We start from the raw sequence: 19,872 nt of genomic DNA on the forward strand, positions 1-19,872 counted from the left end.
TGTATATTGTAACTGTTATATTGTATATATATACTGTATACTCTGAGTGGGTCCCTAAGCTCAGGAAAGCGTGTGCTGAGAATCAGCAGAAGAGAAAATGGGGAGATACTGGGGGCATATTTGGAGATCTTCACTGTTATAGGGTTGTGGTCACAACTTGGGCCAGTAACAGAACTAGTACGGTAGTTCCTGGGTGAACCCTCCTCCGGACACAATTTGCACGCTGGATTCCGGAGCGATTGTCTGGCGGGCCCTGAGAGGGTGTGGGTCCGGGTGCAATCTCCTGCCTTGGGCTGGTACAGATACCAGTGTCCGTCTTGCCTACGTCTCCAAATCTTCCACATCTGCACCCCCAATGTTGTCACATACTGCCCCAAAAGGAGCCTGAGCAGCCTTGTAGATAGGCTTTACACCAGTGTCGGACTGGGATGCCAGTCTTATTCAAACTCTTATTCCTCCTTTAGTCCACTATTAAGCATTTTTTCCCATAAATAAATAGGGAATGACCATGAAATAGGATAAATGGTTTGAAGCAAGGGGCCCACTGACACCTCGGCCCACCGGGAGTTTTCCTGGTATCCCAGTAGACCAGTCCTAAACTGCTTTACACCATCGATATGTATAAAGTGAGTCTTTGTTATCTAAATGAGAATGATGATTTCTAAATCCATTTGAAATCACTGATATTCCTGAAATCATGTTATTTACACTGAGGGTACCAAGGCCAACAAAACTGGACTCATCTGTGGATTGAGTTGGGAGAAATTCTGTTGAAAAAGCAGAAGAATTGATTGTCCTGTGAGATGAGAATGGTCCTGCCGTAGAGCGTCTCGTCTCGTTGTATCTCAGTGGAATAGAGGGGCAGGCGCTGCGCTCTAGGAACACATTAAGCAAAACGCTTCTATTTGTTGGCAATGCAAAATTGTATTCAAAATGGATTTAATGCTCTATGAATTTTAATGAATCCATGTTTGTCGCTTGCAGCGTGACAATCAGCAGCTGCTGCTCTGGGACGGAGAGAAAACGATGAGTTAATGAAACGCCTTTTCTTTTCCTTTGTTGTTTTTTCCATAATCTCTTTTATATGTATAAATAGATATTCTGGCAAAGTAATGGTACTTTCCTCCGGTGCCGTAAGATTTCATAATATTGCCGTTATCATCAAACACTGAGGGTTTGGGGGAAGATTCACTGTTTATGGAAATGCTTCTGTGGGTTCTGCTCTCTTTTCAATAGTAAACAGGAATGAAAGATCATAAAATGCATTAAACAAGGAAGAAGGGGCCTGTGTGCAATGAGGGATGTTGTGTTATATCTATTCACCATCTGTAACACTCACATCACAATGAATCCACACAAGGTGCTCCTGGAATAGGCAACATCTGCCGAGAGATATGTGTGTTTGTTGTGGGGGGGGGGGTCTGTTAATGTGATTGACACTAGACTACACCTTGGAATACAGAAATCTTGCCTTTATACCCATTAATCTTTATTCACTGGTAGAGTAGCACTTAAAGCAACATTTTACAAGTTTGTAAGCCGTGCCCTCTGATCCTGCTTAACTTGCTAGTACTATATAAATAAATTGATCGTGATGATACACTAGATATAATGCTTAGTACAGGGAATACCTATGTTGCCATAGTTTTATGGGATCTCTCTGTACAGACTATGAACAAACTTAGGGGACTGTTCCTGCTGAATTGTGCTTAGTACAGGGAATACCTATGTTGCCATAGTTTTATGGGATCTCTCTGTACAGACTATGAACAAACTTAGGGGACTGTTCCTGCTGAATTGTGCTTAGTACAGGGAATACCTATGCTGCCATAGTTTTATGGGATCTCTCTGTACAGACTATGAGCAAACTTAGGGACTGTTCCTGCTGAATTGTGCTTAGTACAGGGAATACCTATGCTGCCATAGTTTTATGGGATCTCTCTGTACAGACTATGAACAAACTTAGGGGGCTGTTCCTGCTGAATTGGGCTTAGTACAGGGAATACCTATGCTGCCATAGTTTTATGGGATCTCTCTGTACAGACTATGAGCAAACTTAGGGACTGTTCCTGCTGAATTGTGCTTAGTACAGGGAATACCTATGCTGCCATAGTTTTATGGGATCTCTCTGTACAGACTATGAACAAACTTAGGGGGCTGTTCCTGCTGAATTGGGCTTAGTACAGGGAATACCTATGCTGCCATAGTTTTATGGGATCTCTCTGTACAGACTATGAGCAAACTTAGGGACTGTTCCTGCTGAATTGTGCTTAGTACAGGGAATACCTATGCTGCCATAGTTTTATGGGATCTCTCTGTACAGACTATGAACAAACTTAGGGGGCTGTTCCTGCTGAATTGGGCTTAGTACAGGGAATACCTATGCTGCCATAGTTTTATGGGATCTCTCTGTACAGACTATGAGCAAACTTAGGGACTGTTCCTGCTGAATTGTGCTTAGTACAGGGAATACCTATGCTGCCATAGTTTTATGGGATCTCTCTGTACAGACTATGAGCAAACTTAGGGACTGTTCCTGCTGAATTGTGCTTAGTACAGGGAATACCTATGCTGCCATAGTTTTATGGGATCTCTCTGTACAGACTATGAGCAAACTTAGGGACTGTTCCTGCTGAATTATGCTTAGTACAGGGAATACCTATGCTGCCATAGTTTTATGGGATCTCTCTGTACAGACTATGAGCAAACTTAGGGACTGTTCCTGCTGAATTGTGCTTAGTACAGGGAATACCTATGCTGCCATAGTTTTATGGGATCTCTCTGTACAGACTATGAACAAACTTAGGGGGCTGTTCCTGCTGAATTGGGCTTAGTACAGGGAATACCTATGCTGCCATAGTTTTATGGGATCTCTCTGTACAGACTATGAGCAAACTTAGGGACTGTTCCTGCTGAATTGTGCTTAGTACAGGGAATACCTATGCTGCCATAGTTTTATGGGATCTCTCTGTACAGACTATGAGCAAACTTAGGGACTGTTCCTGCTGAATTGTGCTTAGTACAGGGAATACCTATGCTGCCATAGTTTTATGGGATCTCTCTGTACAGACTATGAGCAAACTTAGGGGCTGTTCCTGCTGAATTATGCTTAGTACAGGGAATACCTATGCTGCCATAGTTTTATGGGATCTCTCTGTACAGACTATGAGCAAACTTAGGGACTGTTCCTGCTGAATTGTGCTTAGTACAGGGAATACCTATGCTGCCATAGTTTTATGGGATCTCTCTGTACAGACTATGAGCAAACTTAGGGGACTGTTCCTGCTGAATTGTGCTTAGTACAGGGAATACCTATGCTGCCATAGTTTTATGGGATCTCTCTGTACAGACTACGAGAAAACTTTGCCGGTGTTAAAATGGGTGCCAACGTCGCAATCATCACCGGCGAATTTTCGTCACTGAATTTTTGCCAGCGAATTTTTGCGGATAATTTGTAAATTTAATCGCCGGCGACGAAACGGGCAAATTTGTGCCTGCCGAATAAATTCGCCCATCACTAATGTTTACATAATCCTAGCTTTGGTTACTTTTGACTATGCACACCTCAATTCTATCAAAATAAAGCCTTACAGTTAGAGATGAGGGAAAGTCTGGCAATGCAAGATTCCTTCACCTGTAGAGATAACAAATTCCATACACAGCATTATGTTTAGTCTCCAATAATTTTATTTTACCCTTATAAATGATACTATCTTTCTGCTCTCCTCATTCAGGCCCCATACACACTGATTGCAGGCTCTTTAGAGCAGCCTTGACCTTATGTCTCCATCTGTTGCACTTAAATCTGTACTGTAATTCCCATCTATTAGCTTGTCACTTATAATAGTACATATGAAAAGTTTGTGAACCCCTCTCAGCCTACATAATAATTTACACCACTTTCAACAAAAAAGGTAACAGTAGAATGTCTTTAATTTTCCATATTGGGGTGTTTTCTGAACAAAGCTATTTAGTGAAGCAGTATTCAGTTGTATGAAATTAAATCAAATATGAAAAACTGGCTGTGCAAAAATGTGGGTACCATTGTAATTTTGCTAATTTCAATGCATGTAACTGCTCAATACTGATTACTGGCAACACCAAATTGGTTGGATTAGCTCGTTAAGCCTTAAACTTCATAGGCAGGTGTGTCCAATCATAAGGAAAGGTATTTAAGGTGACCAATTGCAAGTTGTGCTTCTGTTTGACTCTCCTCTGAAGAGTGACAGCATGGGATCCTCAAAGCAACTCTCAAAAGATCTGAAAACAAAGATTGTTTAGTATCAGGGTTTAGGGGAAGGCTACAAAAAGTTATCTCAGAGGTTTAAACTGTCAGTTTCAACTGTAAGGAATGGAATGAGGAAATGGAAGGCCACAGGCACAGTTGCTGTAAAACCCAGGTCTGACAGGCCAAGAAAAATCCAGGAGCGACATATGCGGAGGATTGTGAGAATGTTACAGACAACCCAGAGATCATCTCCAAAGACCTGCAAGAAGATCTTGCTGCAGATGCAGGTGTATCTGTACATCGTTCTACAATTCAGCACAATTTGCACAAAGAACATGTGTATGGCAGGCGGATGAGAAGCCCTTTCTGCACTCACACAAACACACTCGCTTGTTGTATGGAAAAGCTCATTTAGACAAGACACAGGCATTTGGGAACAAAGTGCTTTGGACTGATGAGACAAAAATGGAGTTATTTGGTCATAACAAAAAGCGCTTTGCATGGCGGAAGAAGAACACGGCATTCCAAGAAAAACACCCGCTACCGACTGTCACATTTGGTGGAGGTCCCATCATGCTGTGGAGCTGTGTGGCTAGTTCAGGGACTGTGTGGCTAGTTCAGGGACTACTGGGCCCTTTTTAAAGTCCAGGGTCGGATGAATTCAACCCAATATCAACAAATTCTTCAGGATAATGTTCAAGCATCAGTCACAAAGTTGAAGTTCCGCTGCAGGGGTTGGATATTCCAACAAGACAATGACCCTAAACTCACTTGGGAATCTACAAAGACATTTATGCAGAGGGACAAGTACAATATTCTGGAGTCCCCCGACTTGAATATCATGGAAAATCTATGGGATGATTTGAAGCAGACTGTCCATGCTCGGCAGCCATCAAATTTAACTGAACTGGAGAGATTTTGTATGGACCAATGGTCAAATATACCCACATCCAGAATCCAGACACTCATTGGTCCAAAGCATCTTCTGTAACAAGTTCCCCATTTATGGTGTTATAAAAAATGCTGGCTCCCCAAACTTTTTTGCTCAGTTGACTTTTAATCCTCCCAAACCCATGATCTCCCTGTAGTCATGGAATATAATTCTCTAAACAGTAATGTAAATTCCTGGCAGGTGGGGAAAGCACTGGTGCTCATGGTTGGACTGTGGACCTGATGCCTACGTCACATTACAGGGTCAAAATTTTGCAAGTGATGTTATTGCTGTGGATACAGTGCCAAACTGCCAATAAAGGGCAATGGAGCACAGATGCCTCACTCTGAGTGCAGTCCAGCACCACATACTGAGCAGATATTAGCTGGTTGGCATAAAGAGATCTTTTGGAAAACTCCCTAGCTTGTGTGTTATTTATGGGTGCAAACTAGGAATTTCCAGGGTCCCAGGGTACCGGGTTCATTTGATCCAGACAGTACTGTGCTCTGCACCTTCTAATGGACTTTTAGTCAACGGTTGGGTTGCCACCCGTCTGGTTTTGACCAGGACAGTCTGGTTTTCAGAAGGGCTGCCCGGTTTACAAATTAGGAAAACCAGGCAGGATTCAGCTAGATTGATGCGTTGATATCACAATTGCCCATTAGAATGTCATCATCCCACAACAGCACAGCCACTCCCCCTATGACATCAGCTCACCCCCTGAAAAGGAGTCAACTGTGAGGTGCAGAGCACAGCCAGCACCAACCATTGCCACAGGCAAACCTTAACGGGGATCTATCTCAAAAATGAAAATGTGATATAAGCTTCATCTCACTGAAATTAGAAACTCTCTAAATACAATCAATTAAACATTCAGTACTGTTCATGTGTTAATTAAGTTACTCCGCACCCCTCTCTGCAACCTGTCTCTCTTCATGCAGGAGGTGGAGACAGTTTTTGATTGGCAGGTCTAATGGCGGCCATAGACACACAGAACCTATAGTACGAATCGAGGATTCGTACGATTTTCGGATCGTGTGTGGCGTGTGCCGACATCTTTCGTCCGGCGGAGATTGGTCGTTTGGTCGACCAGTCAGGTTTGATTTTGACCCGACTGATCCTGCCGGAGCCCCCGGCACATCGTAATCGGCCGAACAATCAGATTACCCTCGATATAGCCATGATCGTTAATGGAATATCGGGGAGAGATCCGCTTGTTTGGCAACATCGCCAAACGAGCGGATCTTTCCCCGATATGCCATTAATCTTTGCATCTGGAGGGGGGGGTTGCACCCATTGCCTGATTAGAGCTCACTCTTTCAAAATAACTGGCTTGCATGGAAAGAGTGTGAAAGATTGTGCCAGAGTCAGTTATCTTGTTAGCTTGTTATCTTGTTTGTGCTGGAGTCAGTTATTTCAGTTACCATATATACTCGAGTATAAGCCGTCCCGAGTATAAGCCGAGGTACCTAATTTTACCTCCAAAAACTGGGTAAGCTTATTGACTCGAGTATAAGCCGAGAAGTAATGCAGCAGCTTCTGGTAAGTTTCAATCAAAAATTTGAGGGTTTCTGCTCCCATTGGAGGTGCCGGCGTCTCGTTTTTGGAAGCCGACGACCATTCTTGGACGCTGGCGAATATTCTTGGAGACTATTCTTGGATGCCAGCGACTATTCTTGGATGCCGGCGACTATTCTTAGACGCCGGCGACCGTTTTTGCGCTTGACCCGAGTATAAGCCGAGGTAGAGTTTTTCAGCATATTTTGGGGGCTGAAAAACGGCTTATACTCGAGTATATAAGGTAGCTCTAAAATATCTGCTACAAAAGGGAGCCCCGCAAAGGACATATAAGACCTAACTGTCAATCAAAATCTGACCCCGACCTCTGCATGGAAAGTGACAGGTTGCTGGGAAGGAGATACTGAAGAGTAACTTGATTGTTTCATAAATGGTACAGAATGTTTAAAGGGGTTGTTCACCTTTAAATTAACTGTTAGTATGATGTGGAGAGTGATATTCTGATATTTTTTATCATTTGTGGTTTTTTGCTTATTTAGCTTTTTATTTAGCATTTCTGCAGTTTCTAATTTCAGCAATCTAGTTGCTAATGTCCAAGTAACCCTAGCAACCATGAATTGATTTAAATAAGGGACTGGAATATAAATAGAAGAGGCCTAAATAGAAGAAGCAATAAAAATAGAAGAAGTAATAAAAAGTAGCAATAACAATACATTTGTAGCCTTACAGAGCATTTGTTTTTTAGATGGGGTCAGTGACCCCCATTTGAAAGCTGGAAAGAGTCAGAAGAAGAAGGCAAACCATTAAAAAATAAATAATAAAGACCAATTGAAAAGTTGCTTAGAATTAGCCTAGCTATAACATACTAAAAGCTAACTTAAAGGGGTTGTTCGCTTTTAAGTTAAGTTTTAATATGATATAGAGAGTGATATTCTGACACAATTTGCAATTGGTTTTAATTTTTAATATTTTTGTGGTTTTTGAGTTATTTAGCTTTTTATTCAGCAGCTCTCCAATTTGCAATGTTAGCAATCTGGTTGCTAAGGTCCAAATTACGCTGGCAATCATGCGTTGAATTGAATGAGAATGGGGAATATTAATAGGGGAGGATCAGAACAGAAAGATGAGTAATAAAAATAAATTAGTAGCCTTACAGAGCATTTGTTTTTAAACGGGGTCAGTGACCCCCTTTTGAAAGCTAGAAGGAGTCAGGAGAAGAAGGCAAATAATTCCTAAACTATAAAAATTAAATAATGAAGACCAATTGAAAATTTGCTTAGAATAGGCCATTCTATAACATACTAAAAGTTAATCTGAAGGTGAACCATCCCTTATAATTAGAAAGTGCCTTATTTCAGGGAGATGAAGTTTATAGTACATTTTCATTTTCACAATAGATCCCCTTTAATATTCTAGCACTTGTGCCCATGGCAACTGTTAATGAGCCCTACAATTTAAAGCTTCTATAGTATGAATATGAGATAGCTGATGCCAGTTCAGGTTTTTTTTTTTGGCAATCAAAGAGTTAAAGCAGCGGCCAGAATAATGCTATAAAACCTGCCTCCCTGTCTGTCCTTAGCAGTTTTGTCTATGAAAGCCGGAATAAAGCCCAAGAAGCACATAATGGGGCTGCAAAGCAGGGACACATTATTTCCTATGAAAACCCATCAACCTGACATCAAATAAAGTTCATCCGGCGCTCGGAGACAGCGAGATTGTTTCCCAATTGAGGGTCATTCTGCCGGTCTTGTTCACTTTCAGCGTCAGGTCAAGTCATTTAAGATAAGAAAGCGCAGAGTAGATTTAGTAGCGTTTCTATGGCAGGCGCCGGCAGGAATAAGAGCTCAAGGAACACAGATTTCCATCAGAAGAAGATGGAAATTGCTCCACGGCGCTGCAGGACAAGAGAAGCTCGTCGCTGAGGCTCAGCAGGAGTCATTTACATCTATACTGAGCCGGGATATTGTTAAACAATAACCTCTATTTACATGATAATCATACACACGCTGGAGTGTCATCGTAATGATGTATATAACACGGGAGCTTATTTAAATAGAACCTATATGTTCTATGATGGTGTATCCATTTAAACACAATCCTTTGCGAAACACAGCCTGGTCCTTTCATTTCTATAACACAACTGTGGAGCTGCCATGTTTTCTGCCTCCTTTGCAGTTGCACTTTGCTTCTTTATCCAGTGGGGGGAGCTCCTGCGGCAACAAATTCTACTATTTAAGGGAGTATAAGAACCCTAAAAATCCTTTGTGAAAAGAACAGAGGAAGCCTCATTTCCTATAACGTTTTAGTGTATTTCAATACTTTCACGGATCATACACGATACAGTGACTACATCCCTGCCGTTATAACGGCTATCACTGAGGATGTACCAAAAAACCCTTTTTATATTATCTATAGAAATAAGTCAAATCAACTGGACTATACTACTATCTATAGATATACCATTACCTGGATGAATGAGAACTTTCATAAACCTTTTTATATTCTTATATTCTTACCTCCTTGTTGTTCCTGTCTGCTTGCACCAGCGTTCCGTTCAAACACGGCTCTACATACTGGATTTCTTCATTGTACTGAAACAGGAAAAACAATAGGAAGATGCAATAAATAATACTTATAAATGACTATAAGTCCCACCCAAAATATTTGCTAATAATGAATGCAACTTACTAAAACGTCGCTAATGGGGGAGTATAATATAGGTCGCTAACGGAAAAATTGTTTTCAATGCGAATAAATGTTCTATGAATAGAATTTTCCTTTGCGCAAATGAATACCGCCCAACTGTCCCGGGACAGTCCCGATTTGGACAACTCAACCCTCAGTCCAGGATTGTTACTGAAATGTCCCAACTTTCACTTTGATCTCCTGCACCAACAGCCAGAAAAAGATACAAAGTTTCTAGCTTAATTTGCTTTTGGCAGAGAGCCCAGAATATGCGGCAGCTGCTCTTAGATACATTTGTTACAATTTAAGATGAGCAAAGATAAAATGGTAACAATTTAAGATTAGCAGGTCTCTTGGGGAAACTGTGAATGCAGCTTAAAGGGCAATTCACCTTCATTAGCAAAACTGTAATAACACATAAAAACCACAAAAATGTGTTCATAACCTGCCAAATGTTGTAAAATGAACATGGTAATTAGGGGGTGTGGCCCCCTCATGATATGCGCAGCAAGTCTTTTTGGCCTTTTTTTGTATTTCCAAAACATTGGGAGGTATGTGACGAGCATTTTGCAAACCCTTTGCCCCTAGCGATTGCGAATGTTATGGTTTGTGTAGTGAATGTAATAAAACTTCTTGATGTAAATGTTGTCTGCTACAAAAGTTTACGCCGCCTTCAAGCACGTTTTAAAAACGAGCAGTTAAGATTTGCAATGCAATAAAAGTCTAATGAAGAGTATTACAGGTATGGGATCCGTTATCCGTAAACCTTTTTCTGTGTAATAATAAAACAGTCGCTTGTACTTGATCCCAACTAAGATATAATTAATCCTTATTGGAAGCAAAACCAGCCTATTGGGTTTATTTAATGTTTATATGATTTTCTAAGTAGATTTAAGGTATGAAGATCCAGATTATGGAAAAATTCCTTATCCAGAAAACCCCAGCCCCGAACATTCTGGATAACAGGTCCCATACCTGTACATTCCAACATGCAAATTTGTATTCTTATTTGTGCGCAAATTTGTTCTGTTTGCACATTTCATTACATTTCCCCCGTAGAAATGTTGTCATTTGTAAAATAATCAAGTGGCCGATCGCCATGTCAATCTCAGGGAATTCTGCCAAACTCAGCCAATCGCTTTTGGAAGGCTTGGGGGGAGGCTGTAAGCTAAGGCTCCTCTGAACACTGAACAGACTCTTTCAACACCCGAAACTGAGTCAGCAAAACAGTTATTGGAGCGAAGGAAACCAAAGCAAAGGGCAAACTGTGGGTCTGGCCCTCTAGATGGGCTCTTGGTTTAGGGAATGGCTTGGTATTGGGTCCACTTTTATTTAACTTGTTTATTAATGACTTAGGGGAGGGGATTGTAAGTAATGTATCAGTGTTTGCAGATGAGACAAAACTATCAGCCCAATGAATTCCATCCAGGATGTGGCACTTGCAACAGGATCTTGACTAACTGGCAATCTGGGCAGCTAAGTGGCAAATGAGATTCAATGTTGATAAATGTAAAGTCCTGCACCTGGGATGTAACAATATCCACTTATACCCTTAATGGGACTGCACTAGGCAAATCCATAATGGAGACGGAGCATGGAGTCCTTGTAGATAATAAACTTGTCTGTAGCAAGTAATGCCAGTCGGCAGCATCAAGGGCAAATAAGGTCTTGACTTGTATTAAATGGGGCAGAGAGTCACGGGAGGAGGGGGTCCCACTGTATAGAGCACTGGTAAGGCCCCATCTAGAATATGCCCTACAGTTTTGGTCTCCATCACTCAAACAGGACATTATTGTATTAGAGAGGGGACAGAGAAGGGCAACTAAGCTGGTAAAGGGAAAATCTTAGCTATGAGGAAAGACTGGCCAAATTGGGGATGTTCACTCTGGAGAAGAGGTGCTTAAGGGGTGATATGATAACTGTATAAATATATAAGGGGATCATATAATAATCTCTCTAATGATTTATTTACCAGTAGGTCTTTCCAGCTGACACAAGGTCACCCATTCCGATTAGAAGAAAAGAGGTTCCAGCTAAATATTGGGAAGGGGTTTGTTACAGTGAGAGCTGTGAAGATGTGGAATTGTCTCCCTGAATCAGTGGTACAGGCTGATACATTAGATAGGTACAAGGAAGGGTCGGATGCTTTATTCACCAGTAGCTCCTCCCAGCAGACAGGAGGGAGCCAATGAGATTAGAGGAGGGAAAGGGGTGTTACAAGGAGAGCTGGGAAGTGAATCAGGGGTACAGGCTGATACATTAGATAGGTACAAGGAAGGGTCGGATGCTTTATTCACCAGTAGCTCCTCCCAGCAGACAGGAGGGAGCCAATGAGATTAGAGGAGGGAAAGGGGTGTTACAGGGAGAGCTGGGAAGTGAATCAGGGGTACAGGCTGATACATTAGATAGGTATAAGAAGGGGTTGGATGGTGTTTAGCAAGTGAGGGAATACAGGGATATGGGAGATAGCTCATAGTACAAGTTGATCCAGGGACTGGTCCCATTGCCATTTTGGAGTCAGGAAGGAATTTTTCCCCCTCTGAGGCAAATTGGAGAGGCTTCAGATGGGGTTTTTTGCCTTCCTCTGGATCAACTGACAGTTAGGCAGGTTAAAAAAAGTTAAAAGGTTGAACTTGATGGACGCATAGTAATATGTTACTATGTAAAGGGCACTTAGGAAAGATTTGGAAAGAATGCCTATTGGCCTCCTTAGATTCTCTTGGAAGCCACCTTGAAGATTGGTTAGAAAGAGATTTGGAGGGAACATTAGATAGTCTTGCAATGTCTACAAAAGCAATATTTTCCTCTGCCTTTAACCCGGTTATAAGGTAAGATGGCCCCAGAAAAATATTTGGAATCAAAGTGGGGCTCGAAGCAAAACAGTCTAGGAGATAATACCCATGGCAATTAATATTTCATTAGACCAGTATAAAAGTCCCATAGCATTTTGGGCCCAGCTTCCCCCAGCCATGCCTCCTTGTTATATATGTCGAAAGCCCCTAATGATCCCGATTTCTTTTTAATCATGACGTTTTAGAATAGCAGCTCTGTTTCGGAAGAGTCATAAAACATTGCATGACAAATTCTCATTGTAATTATGTCTCTTCATCATAACAATTCCAATAATTATTCACACAGTAATTAAAGATTAATAAGGGAGATATTTTTTTTCCTCAAGCAGGCATTTTCCATATCTCCGAGTTAATGATTTGTATTCAGAAATTCCATTTTCATAAAGTCTGAAGTTTAATGGTGGGGCAGAACTTTAACTATTTAATCATCATGGTACAAATATAAATCAAGTAATATAGGCAGATAGTTTGGAATAAGTCATTTCAATGACTCCGTAAATGGATTTAAAGGGAGGCAATAAAAATAAGCATAAACATATAGATATTCACTTAAAGGGGTTGTTCATCTTTAAATTAACTTTTAGTATGATGTAGAGAGGGATATTCTGAGACAATTTGCAATTGGTTTTCATTTTGAATTATTTGTGTTTTTTTTAGTTATTTAGCTTTTTATTCAGCAGCTCTCCAATTTGCAATGTAAGAAACCTGGTTGCTAGGGTCCAAATGACCCTAGCAACCATGCACTGATTTGAATAAGAGACTGGAATATAAATAAGAGAGACCTGAATAGAAAGATGAGGAATAAAAAGTAGCAATAACAATACATTTGTCGCCTTAACAGAGACTTTGTTTTATTTATGGGGTCAGTGACTCCGATCTGAAAGCTGGAAAGAGTCAGAAGAAGAAGGCAAATAATTCAAAAACGAATTTAAAGACCAATTGAACAATTGCTTATATTTGGCCATTCTATACTATATTAAAAACCAAGTCACACATTCTGTGAGTCGCAGTCTGATAAAAGGACCAATTGACTGTGTCAACGGAAGTATCATCGAAAGTAAGACATTAGGGAAGCGCTGAATCCAAACCCTCATTTGCATATGTAAATTAGAGAAAGGGGGGAGTAGTGTGCGCACAGCTCGCGGCTAAAGCATTTTTGACTTCCTTGTTTGTGTGAAGAAAAGCCATGTGATTTTTTGGATTAGGATTTGGTTCGGCCAGGCACTTGGATTCTGCCAAATTGATATCCTGCTGAAAAAGACAAGAATCTTGGTCGAATCCCAAACTGAATCCTGGATTAGATGTATTCCTAAAATATTCCTCTACTGTGGTTTATAAAAAGGCCCCTTAAACATATCAAAATGTGTGCATTTAATCAGAAACTTATAACTTTCTCACATTCTCTAAAATTCTCCGGAGGCTTGATTGGACTGAATTCCGGGTCTACACATAAGCTGCTAAACCTCACAGCAGTCTGCAAGATAACCAGCAACTTGTTTATTTTCCTTTTAAATGTCAAAGTGCACCCAAAGCAGGGGAGATTTAGCTGAAAATAGTCAAGCACGTTGCTAGCTGGGTTGTTCTATCTGTGTTTTTATCAACGGATCATGGAAAAAAGATCTACAGGAGGTCAATGCATCCCTTAAATGAAAATCAATGGAAACTAGGAATGAAGTGGCATTCCTGGGGCCAACAGCAGGAGCATGAACACGCCTAGTTAAAAGGTTACAAAAGCAAAGACTGAAGTCAAGGAACACAGGCCACTTACAGCGATTATGTTGAAGAAGTCATCATCTCCGAGGGTGTCCAAGATAGAAGACACAGTTTGCTTGGCAATTGTCAAGCGAAGACCTTTCATGCTACCGCTGACGTCAACTAAAATAACTACATCCTTCGGAGAGGTGGCTGCTTGAATGTACCTAGAACCAAATGCAATGGAGAAATTGTTCCTTTGTATTATTTAAGGAAAGAAGAATAGAAGAATTGTTGACTGCGGTTACCTACCATTTACGGTTTCGACAGTCAAACGCTATAACTCCGTTTTCATCGGGCTCCCATTTGATACCTACAGGGAAAAAGAAAGATCTTTACACTCATAAGGAGACTGCTTATTTCCAAAGTAGGTAGAGCTCTGTGAAAGAAAAGACTTGACAGGTTCCAAACAATTCTTGTACTATAGACTCTCAGTTGAGGTTGGCTATGATTTTTATGCCATTTATAGGATGAACAGACTTGGTTATAATGCAAGAGAATACTGGGCAATTCTTCTGTACTTTCTAAAGAAGAACAACCATAAAGGTTTCCACCGAATAATGAAGTTGAAAAGAAAATTTATCTAAGTTATCTTGAGCCCTCAACAAAGAAAGCGGATCAACCGAAAAACTTGTGGAACAGGCATTCAAAATAAAGGCATTCTTCCACCAGGCAGATAAAATCAAGTAGAAAACGTTTATTATGTCCAAATTTTTCTACTTGATTTTTTCGGTGGATCAAGATCTATCAAGATATGAGAACTGTGGAGACAGGTCCAGTCCTACTACAGGACAAAGGTAGTCATCTTAGAGGACTTGTCCAGGGTCACAAAGAAAGAGAGGCCTGTGAGGAGCTATACCAGATTCTACCAGTGGATTTTACACAGTGTAGAATGTTAGCTTTGCTACAAGGCTAGTAGGCAATAAACCAACTGATAAACCACCAACAAGATGACAAACTATTTCTTCCCAGCTATCCCTCCTCAAAATACGCATCTATTTTCTTATTAAACTGCAGATTCCTTACCTGGATACTGCCGGAAAAATCCTTTTGCGCTTCCAAAATATTGCCATATCAATGATGGGTCACGGTCAAAGTTGTCCACAAAAACCTTGTTTAAGGATTCAGACCAGTAAATTCCGTTGACTATTTCTGGATCTGTGAATCAACAGAGAGCGGTAGGGAAGTTCAGTGTCCGTGCAATCAAGAACATGCTTTATGTTACATGTAATTCATTAGATCTTAATTACAACTCGGCCTAGGACTTGGAAATGAAAGCAAATATTATTGAGGAAAAGGGAACTGATGGCAAAGCTGGATACTTCCTGTTGGGGATTAAAAGCTGAATTAATTTACTGTTTGGAAGCTTTGTGATTCATTCATTTGACTGTTTGGAAGCTTTGTGATTCACAACAGATTTCTACTGAAAATGGCCTTGCTTCGATCCAAACATATCTGTAAGCAAGTTTTTTGTTAAAATTTGGCGACTTTATCTGCCCATGCGGATCCAGCTGAAGAGCTTGTTTATTATTCAAAGACAGATCCGTCAATGAAAGATGAAATGTGGAGAACTACTTGGTTGAAATGGTTGCAGGATAGAGATAGGAATGAAATGAAAACTCAGGGAGATCTGTAAAGAGAAAATAAATACCAAAATACTATTAGTGAGGAGTGAATTTTTTTCGCCAGCCATGGATTCGCAGTGAAATTCCGCATTTTTGGCATCTGCGGATTTTTGCATTTGGACAAACAAGTTGCCACAAGAAAAAACTTTTTTTTTGACTTTATTGCATTTGGAGCGAGAAAAACACCCACTGACTTAAATTTGCTTTGTAAACTTTTCACCAATTCACAAATTTTTTCTCAGTTTTGCAAATTTTTTGCCAAAGTGAAACGGGACAGATTTGTTCATAAAAACGAGCGAATTTCTCCCTGGTATGCCCAATGATCGGCTCACAACGAAGAGAACACAGGCCGTTGGATCGAGGACTGCATCAAAAGGTGCCAATAAAAGCTGTCGGCAGCTTATTGGCCCGTGTATGGGGCCCCCCGACGGGCTTCACCGATCAAGATCTGGCCGAAAGTCGGCCAGATCTCGATCGGATGGGACAAAAAATTCCGTCGGATCGCGGCCACATCTATTCGTTGATGCGGTCCCGCGATCCGACCGCCCGTTAGGCATCGTTAGGATCCGATCGTTGGGCCCTAGGGCCCACGATCGGATCAGCCCGATATTGCCCACCTCAAGGTGGGCATATCGGAGGGAGATCCGCTCGTTTGGCGACATTGCCAAACGAGCGGATCTCTCAGTGTATGGGCACCAAAAGAACCGTTGTGGTCCTCAATCCGACAGGATTCATCTGGCTGACTTTCGGCCAGATATCGATCAGGGAAGCCCATTGGAGGGCCCCATACACTGCCCAATGAGCTGCCAACGTAATCTGTCAGCATCTTATATCTGTCCGTGTATGGGGCCTTAAGTGTCTGAAAAAAAGCAGGCAATCCCTACTAGAGCTGAGAGGGAGGATCAGGCAGAAAGAGAAGACTTCAGAGATGGAGAAAAAAAAAAGTTCTGATTGAAATGAAATATAATAATGATAATATCAATGATCAATTCCTAAAATAATAGCAATAGTGAATCCCAAAGATGATGGCAATCTTTATGCATGGTTTACAACAAATTTTGACCTTCTGACATGTCTACGATTGCTTTGTGCTTAACTCCTGAAATAATAAACGAGTTGTAGCTCCCAGCCCCCATCTAAACATTGTGAATTACACGAAAGCAAGGAGCAAGCCAAGAAACACCAATGGGAACACCCATCCTGTATGTTTACAGAGAGAGAGAATTAAAGGTCCATGTCTTTGCAATCCAGTAGCATAAAGAGCTGTGCTTGAGATCTAGCTCTAGTATTACCTCTTGTGGCCTCCTGACAGTAATTTGGTTAGACCCATTCCTATTGTCTCCCATCACTCATACTTTTCACCCCTTTACTCAACTCTTCTATTCTTTGCGTTCTATCCACCATGGCTTTTACCTTTTTATATATAAATGTATGTGATTCTTCTAGGGTCCAGAGCTCACAGACATCTTCTCCCCATCTTGTATTCTTGGTGTCCTTCTAACCTTGAGTTTTTTTTTCATTTTCTTTCTCATCTCTCAGTCATCATATTTTTCTTGCCAATCCTGATGCTCCCCATATAGTTACCCCCATGTTTGGTTCTTTTTGCCCCCAATCCTCCTTTATGTCTTCTCAATGTCCTTCCATCTGCCTCTGGTGTCTCTCGCTTTAGTCACTGATATAAAATCAGCTCTCGCACACCCTAAATTAAATGAAGGTCAAAGATACCTGGTGCACTGAGGTAGAGGTTTGGCCGCCTCATATCTAAAGATCCATAAAAAGAAATCCAAAGACACAGGACTAATTGCAAACAAGATTGCATTGTGTGTTTAATGCGGAGTGCAACGTTTCGGGCTCAAGCTCGATAAAGGGGCGTGACCTTGAAACATTGCACTTCGCATTAAACACGCAAGGCAATCTTGCTTGCAATAAGTCCTGTGTGCCTTTGGATTTCTTTTTATGTCTCTCGCTTTATTACCTTTCTTTTTTTGCCTTATTTTCCAAGTGTCTTTCTTCCAGTGACAAGCGATCTGATTTTCCAAGAGTCCCTCTACCAGTGTCCAGTGCTCTCATTTTCCAAGTATCCCTCTTCCAGAGTCCAATGCTACTCTTGGCCATACAAGTCTATGGGCGTCATTTTTTCCTGCGAAAAAATTCGCCCATCCCTACCTCCCTCCCATCTCTTCATTTATCAGTTTTAAAAATCCCTTGTCTTTGGGAGGCCCATTTATTAAATGTCAAATGTATTAGACATTTTTGAAAACACAATTAAAACTAATTTTCTCTAAAACCACAAATGCCATAATATTTATTAAAAGATCAGACTAAAAAAAGTAAGGACGGAAAAAAACACTGAACAATGAAGTAAAAAAAAACTGAAAACCTCTAAAAGGCTGAATGGCTTAAATAAAGGTCCAATAGCATCAATGCAGCTCCCATTTACTTCTATGGGACCTCAACTTCTTTTACTAGCCAAAGTTTTGTATTACGTTTTTTTGTAGTTTTTACACTTGGGGGCAGATTTATCAAGGGTCGAATTTCGAGAGTTAAAAAACCCTCAAATTCGACCCTCGAAGTAAAATCCTTTGAATATCGAATTCAAGGATTTTAGCGCAAAAGCTTTGATTGATGGATCAAACAAACGAACGATAAAATCAAACTATTTTAAGCGATCGATCGGATGATTTTTATTCAATCAAAAAAAAGTGCTCTGGAAGGTCCCCATAGGCTAACATTGCACTTCGGTAGCTTTAATATGGCGAAGTATGAAGTCGAAGTTTTTTTTTTAAAGAGCCAGTACTTCGATTATCGGATGGTTGAATAGCCGAGCCATTATTACTTCAAATCGTTCAAATCATTCGATTCGATTGAATTCAATCGAATTTGACCAATTCGATGGTCGAACTACCCCAAAAAATACTTTGAAATTCGAATATTTTTGCATTCGAATAAATCTCACATTCTAGTTTTAGAGAAATTTTTAAAAACAACAAATTTTTAGAGAAAAAAATACAATTCGTGAAAAAAAGAAATCCAAAAACCTCATGTTCTCAGTGCCCTGTTCCATATTATATGTTTGTATTGCTCTCCTCCTATGTATTAAAATTCATCTCATAGTTCTTCTCCCTACTGTTGTCTGCATAATTCCCTCAGTATCTTTTGTTTTAAATCCTTCCCATATTTTGTATCGCCATCATTCTTTCCCCTAATTCTTTGTCCTTTTCCCTAATTCTTTTGTCCTACTCATGTTCTGTGAGTCTGCTCTGAATATTGTCTTCCAATTGATCTTTCTCATATCTCTGGTTTTCTCCATTTCCCAATCATTCCATTTTGCTATTTGGCCTAACCAATAAAAATGGCACTTGATTCAGAGGGTTTTGTTAGAGATGGAAGGTAAACAAGAGCAAACCTATTGATTTCATGTCTCTGTTTTATATTGTAACTCCATTTTCTATATCTGGTTCAATTTCCTTTTCAAGCAATGTTTTTTCCCTAGCTCTTTCTTTTGCGATCACATTTTTTTTCCTATCCCTCTAAGCTGTTTTTAATGTTCTTTTTGAAAGCAGGGAGCAGACAGATTTTCACGTTTCCGTGATGACTGATCATTTTCAGAATTAATCCTTGATTGAATCTTTGGAAAATACAAAATTGTCAATTTCAAAAGAGATTGCAAGTAACTACAGTTTACAGTTTTTATTCACTCGCTGAACACACTGGAAAGTACAAAAAGTTCGATTTATCAAAGCAAATATCAATTCCTATCCATTTGATCTTTCATGGAATTTTAATTTTGAACATTTAGGGGCTGATTCACTAAGGGTCGAATATCGAGGGTTAATTAAACCTCGATATTCGACTAGGAATTAAAATCCTTAAACTTCGAATATCGAAGTCAAAGGATTTAGCGCAGATAGTTCGAGCGAACGATCGAAGGATCATTCCTTCGATCAAATGATAAAATCCTTCGAATCGAACGATTCGAAGGATTTTAATCCAACGATCAAAGGAATATCCTTCGATCAAAAAAAGTTAGCCAAGCCTGTGGGGACCTTCCCCATAGGCTAACATTGACTTCGGTAGCTTTTAGATGGCGAACTAGGGGGTCGAAGTTTCTTTTAAAGAGACAGTACTTCGACTATCGAATGGTCGAATAGTCGAACGATTTTTACTTCGAATAGTTCGATTCGAAGTCGTAGTCGAAGGTCAAAGTAGCCCATTCGATGGTCGAAGTAGCCCAAAAAAACGTCGAAATTCGAAGTTTTTTACCTTCGAATCCTTCACTCG

General features: G+C 40.4%; 1 protein-coding gene across 7 annotated transcripts in view; it reads right to left on the reverse strand.

Moving 5' to 3' along the window:
• The window catches only part of cacna2d3.L (calcium channel, voltage-dependent, alpha 2/delta subunit 3 L homeolog), a 504,571-nt gene that overhangs the window by 296,895 nt on the left and 187,804 nt on the right, over positions 1 to 19,872 (reverse strand). For all 7 annotated transcript variants that reach the window (XM_041590967.1, XM_041590966.1, XM_041590965.1 and 4 more), the window contains 4 exons: positions 14,993 to 15,124; positions 14,219 to 14,279; positions 13,983 to 14,133; positions 9,194 to 9,268 (listed from right to left, as the gene is read on the reverse strand). In XM_041590967.1, coding sequence (XP_041446901.1) covers positions 9,194 to 9,268; positions 13,983 to 14,133; positions 14,219 to 14,279; positions 14,993 to 15,124 — 419 coding nt within the window. The remainder of the gene's footprint in view (positions 1 to 9,193; positions 9,269 to 13,982; positions 14,134 to 14,218; positions 14,280 to 14,992; positions 15,125 to 19,872) is intronic.

This window comes from Xenopus laevis, chromosome 4L (assembly GCF_017654675.1).
Source record: "Xenopus laevis strain J_2021 chromosome 4L, Xenopus_laevis_v10.1, whole genome shotgun sequence".
In the NCBI taxonomy this organism is placed as follows: domain Eukaryota; kingdom Metazoa; phylum Chordata; class Amphibia; order Anura; family Pipidae; genus Xenopus; species Xenopus laevis.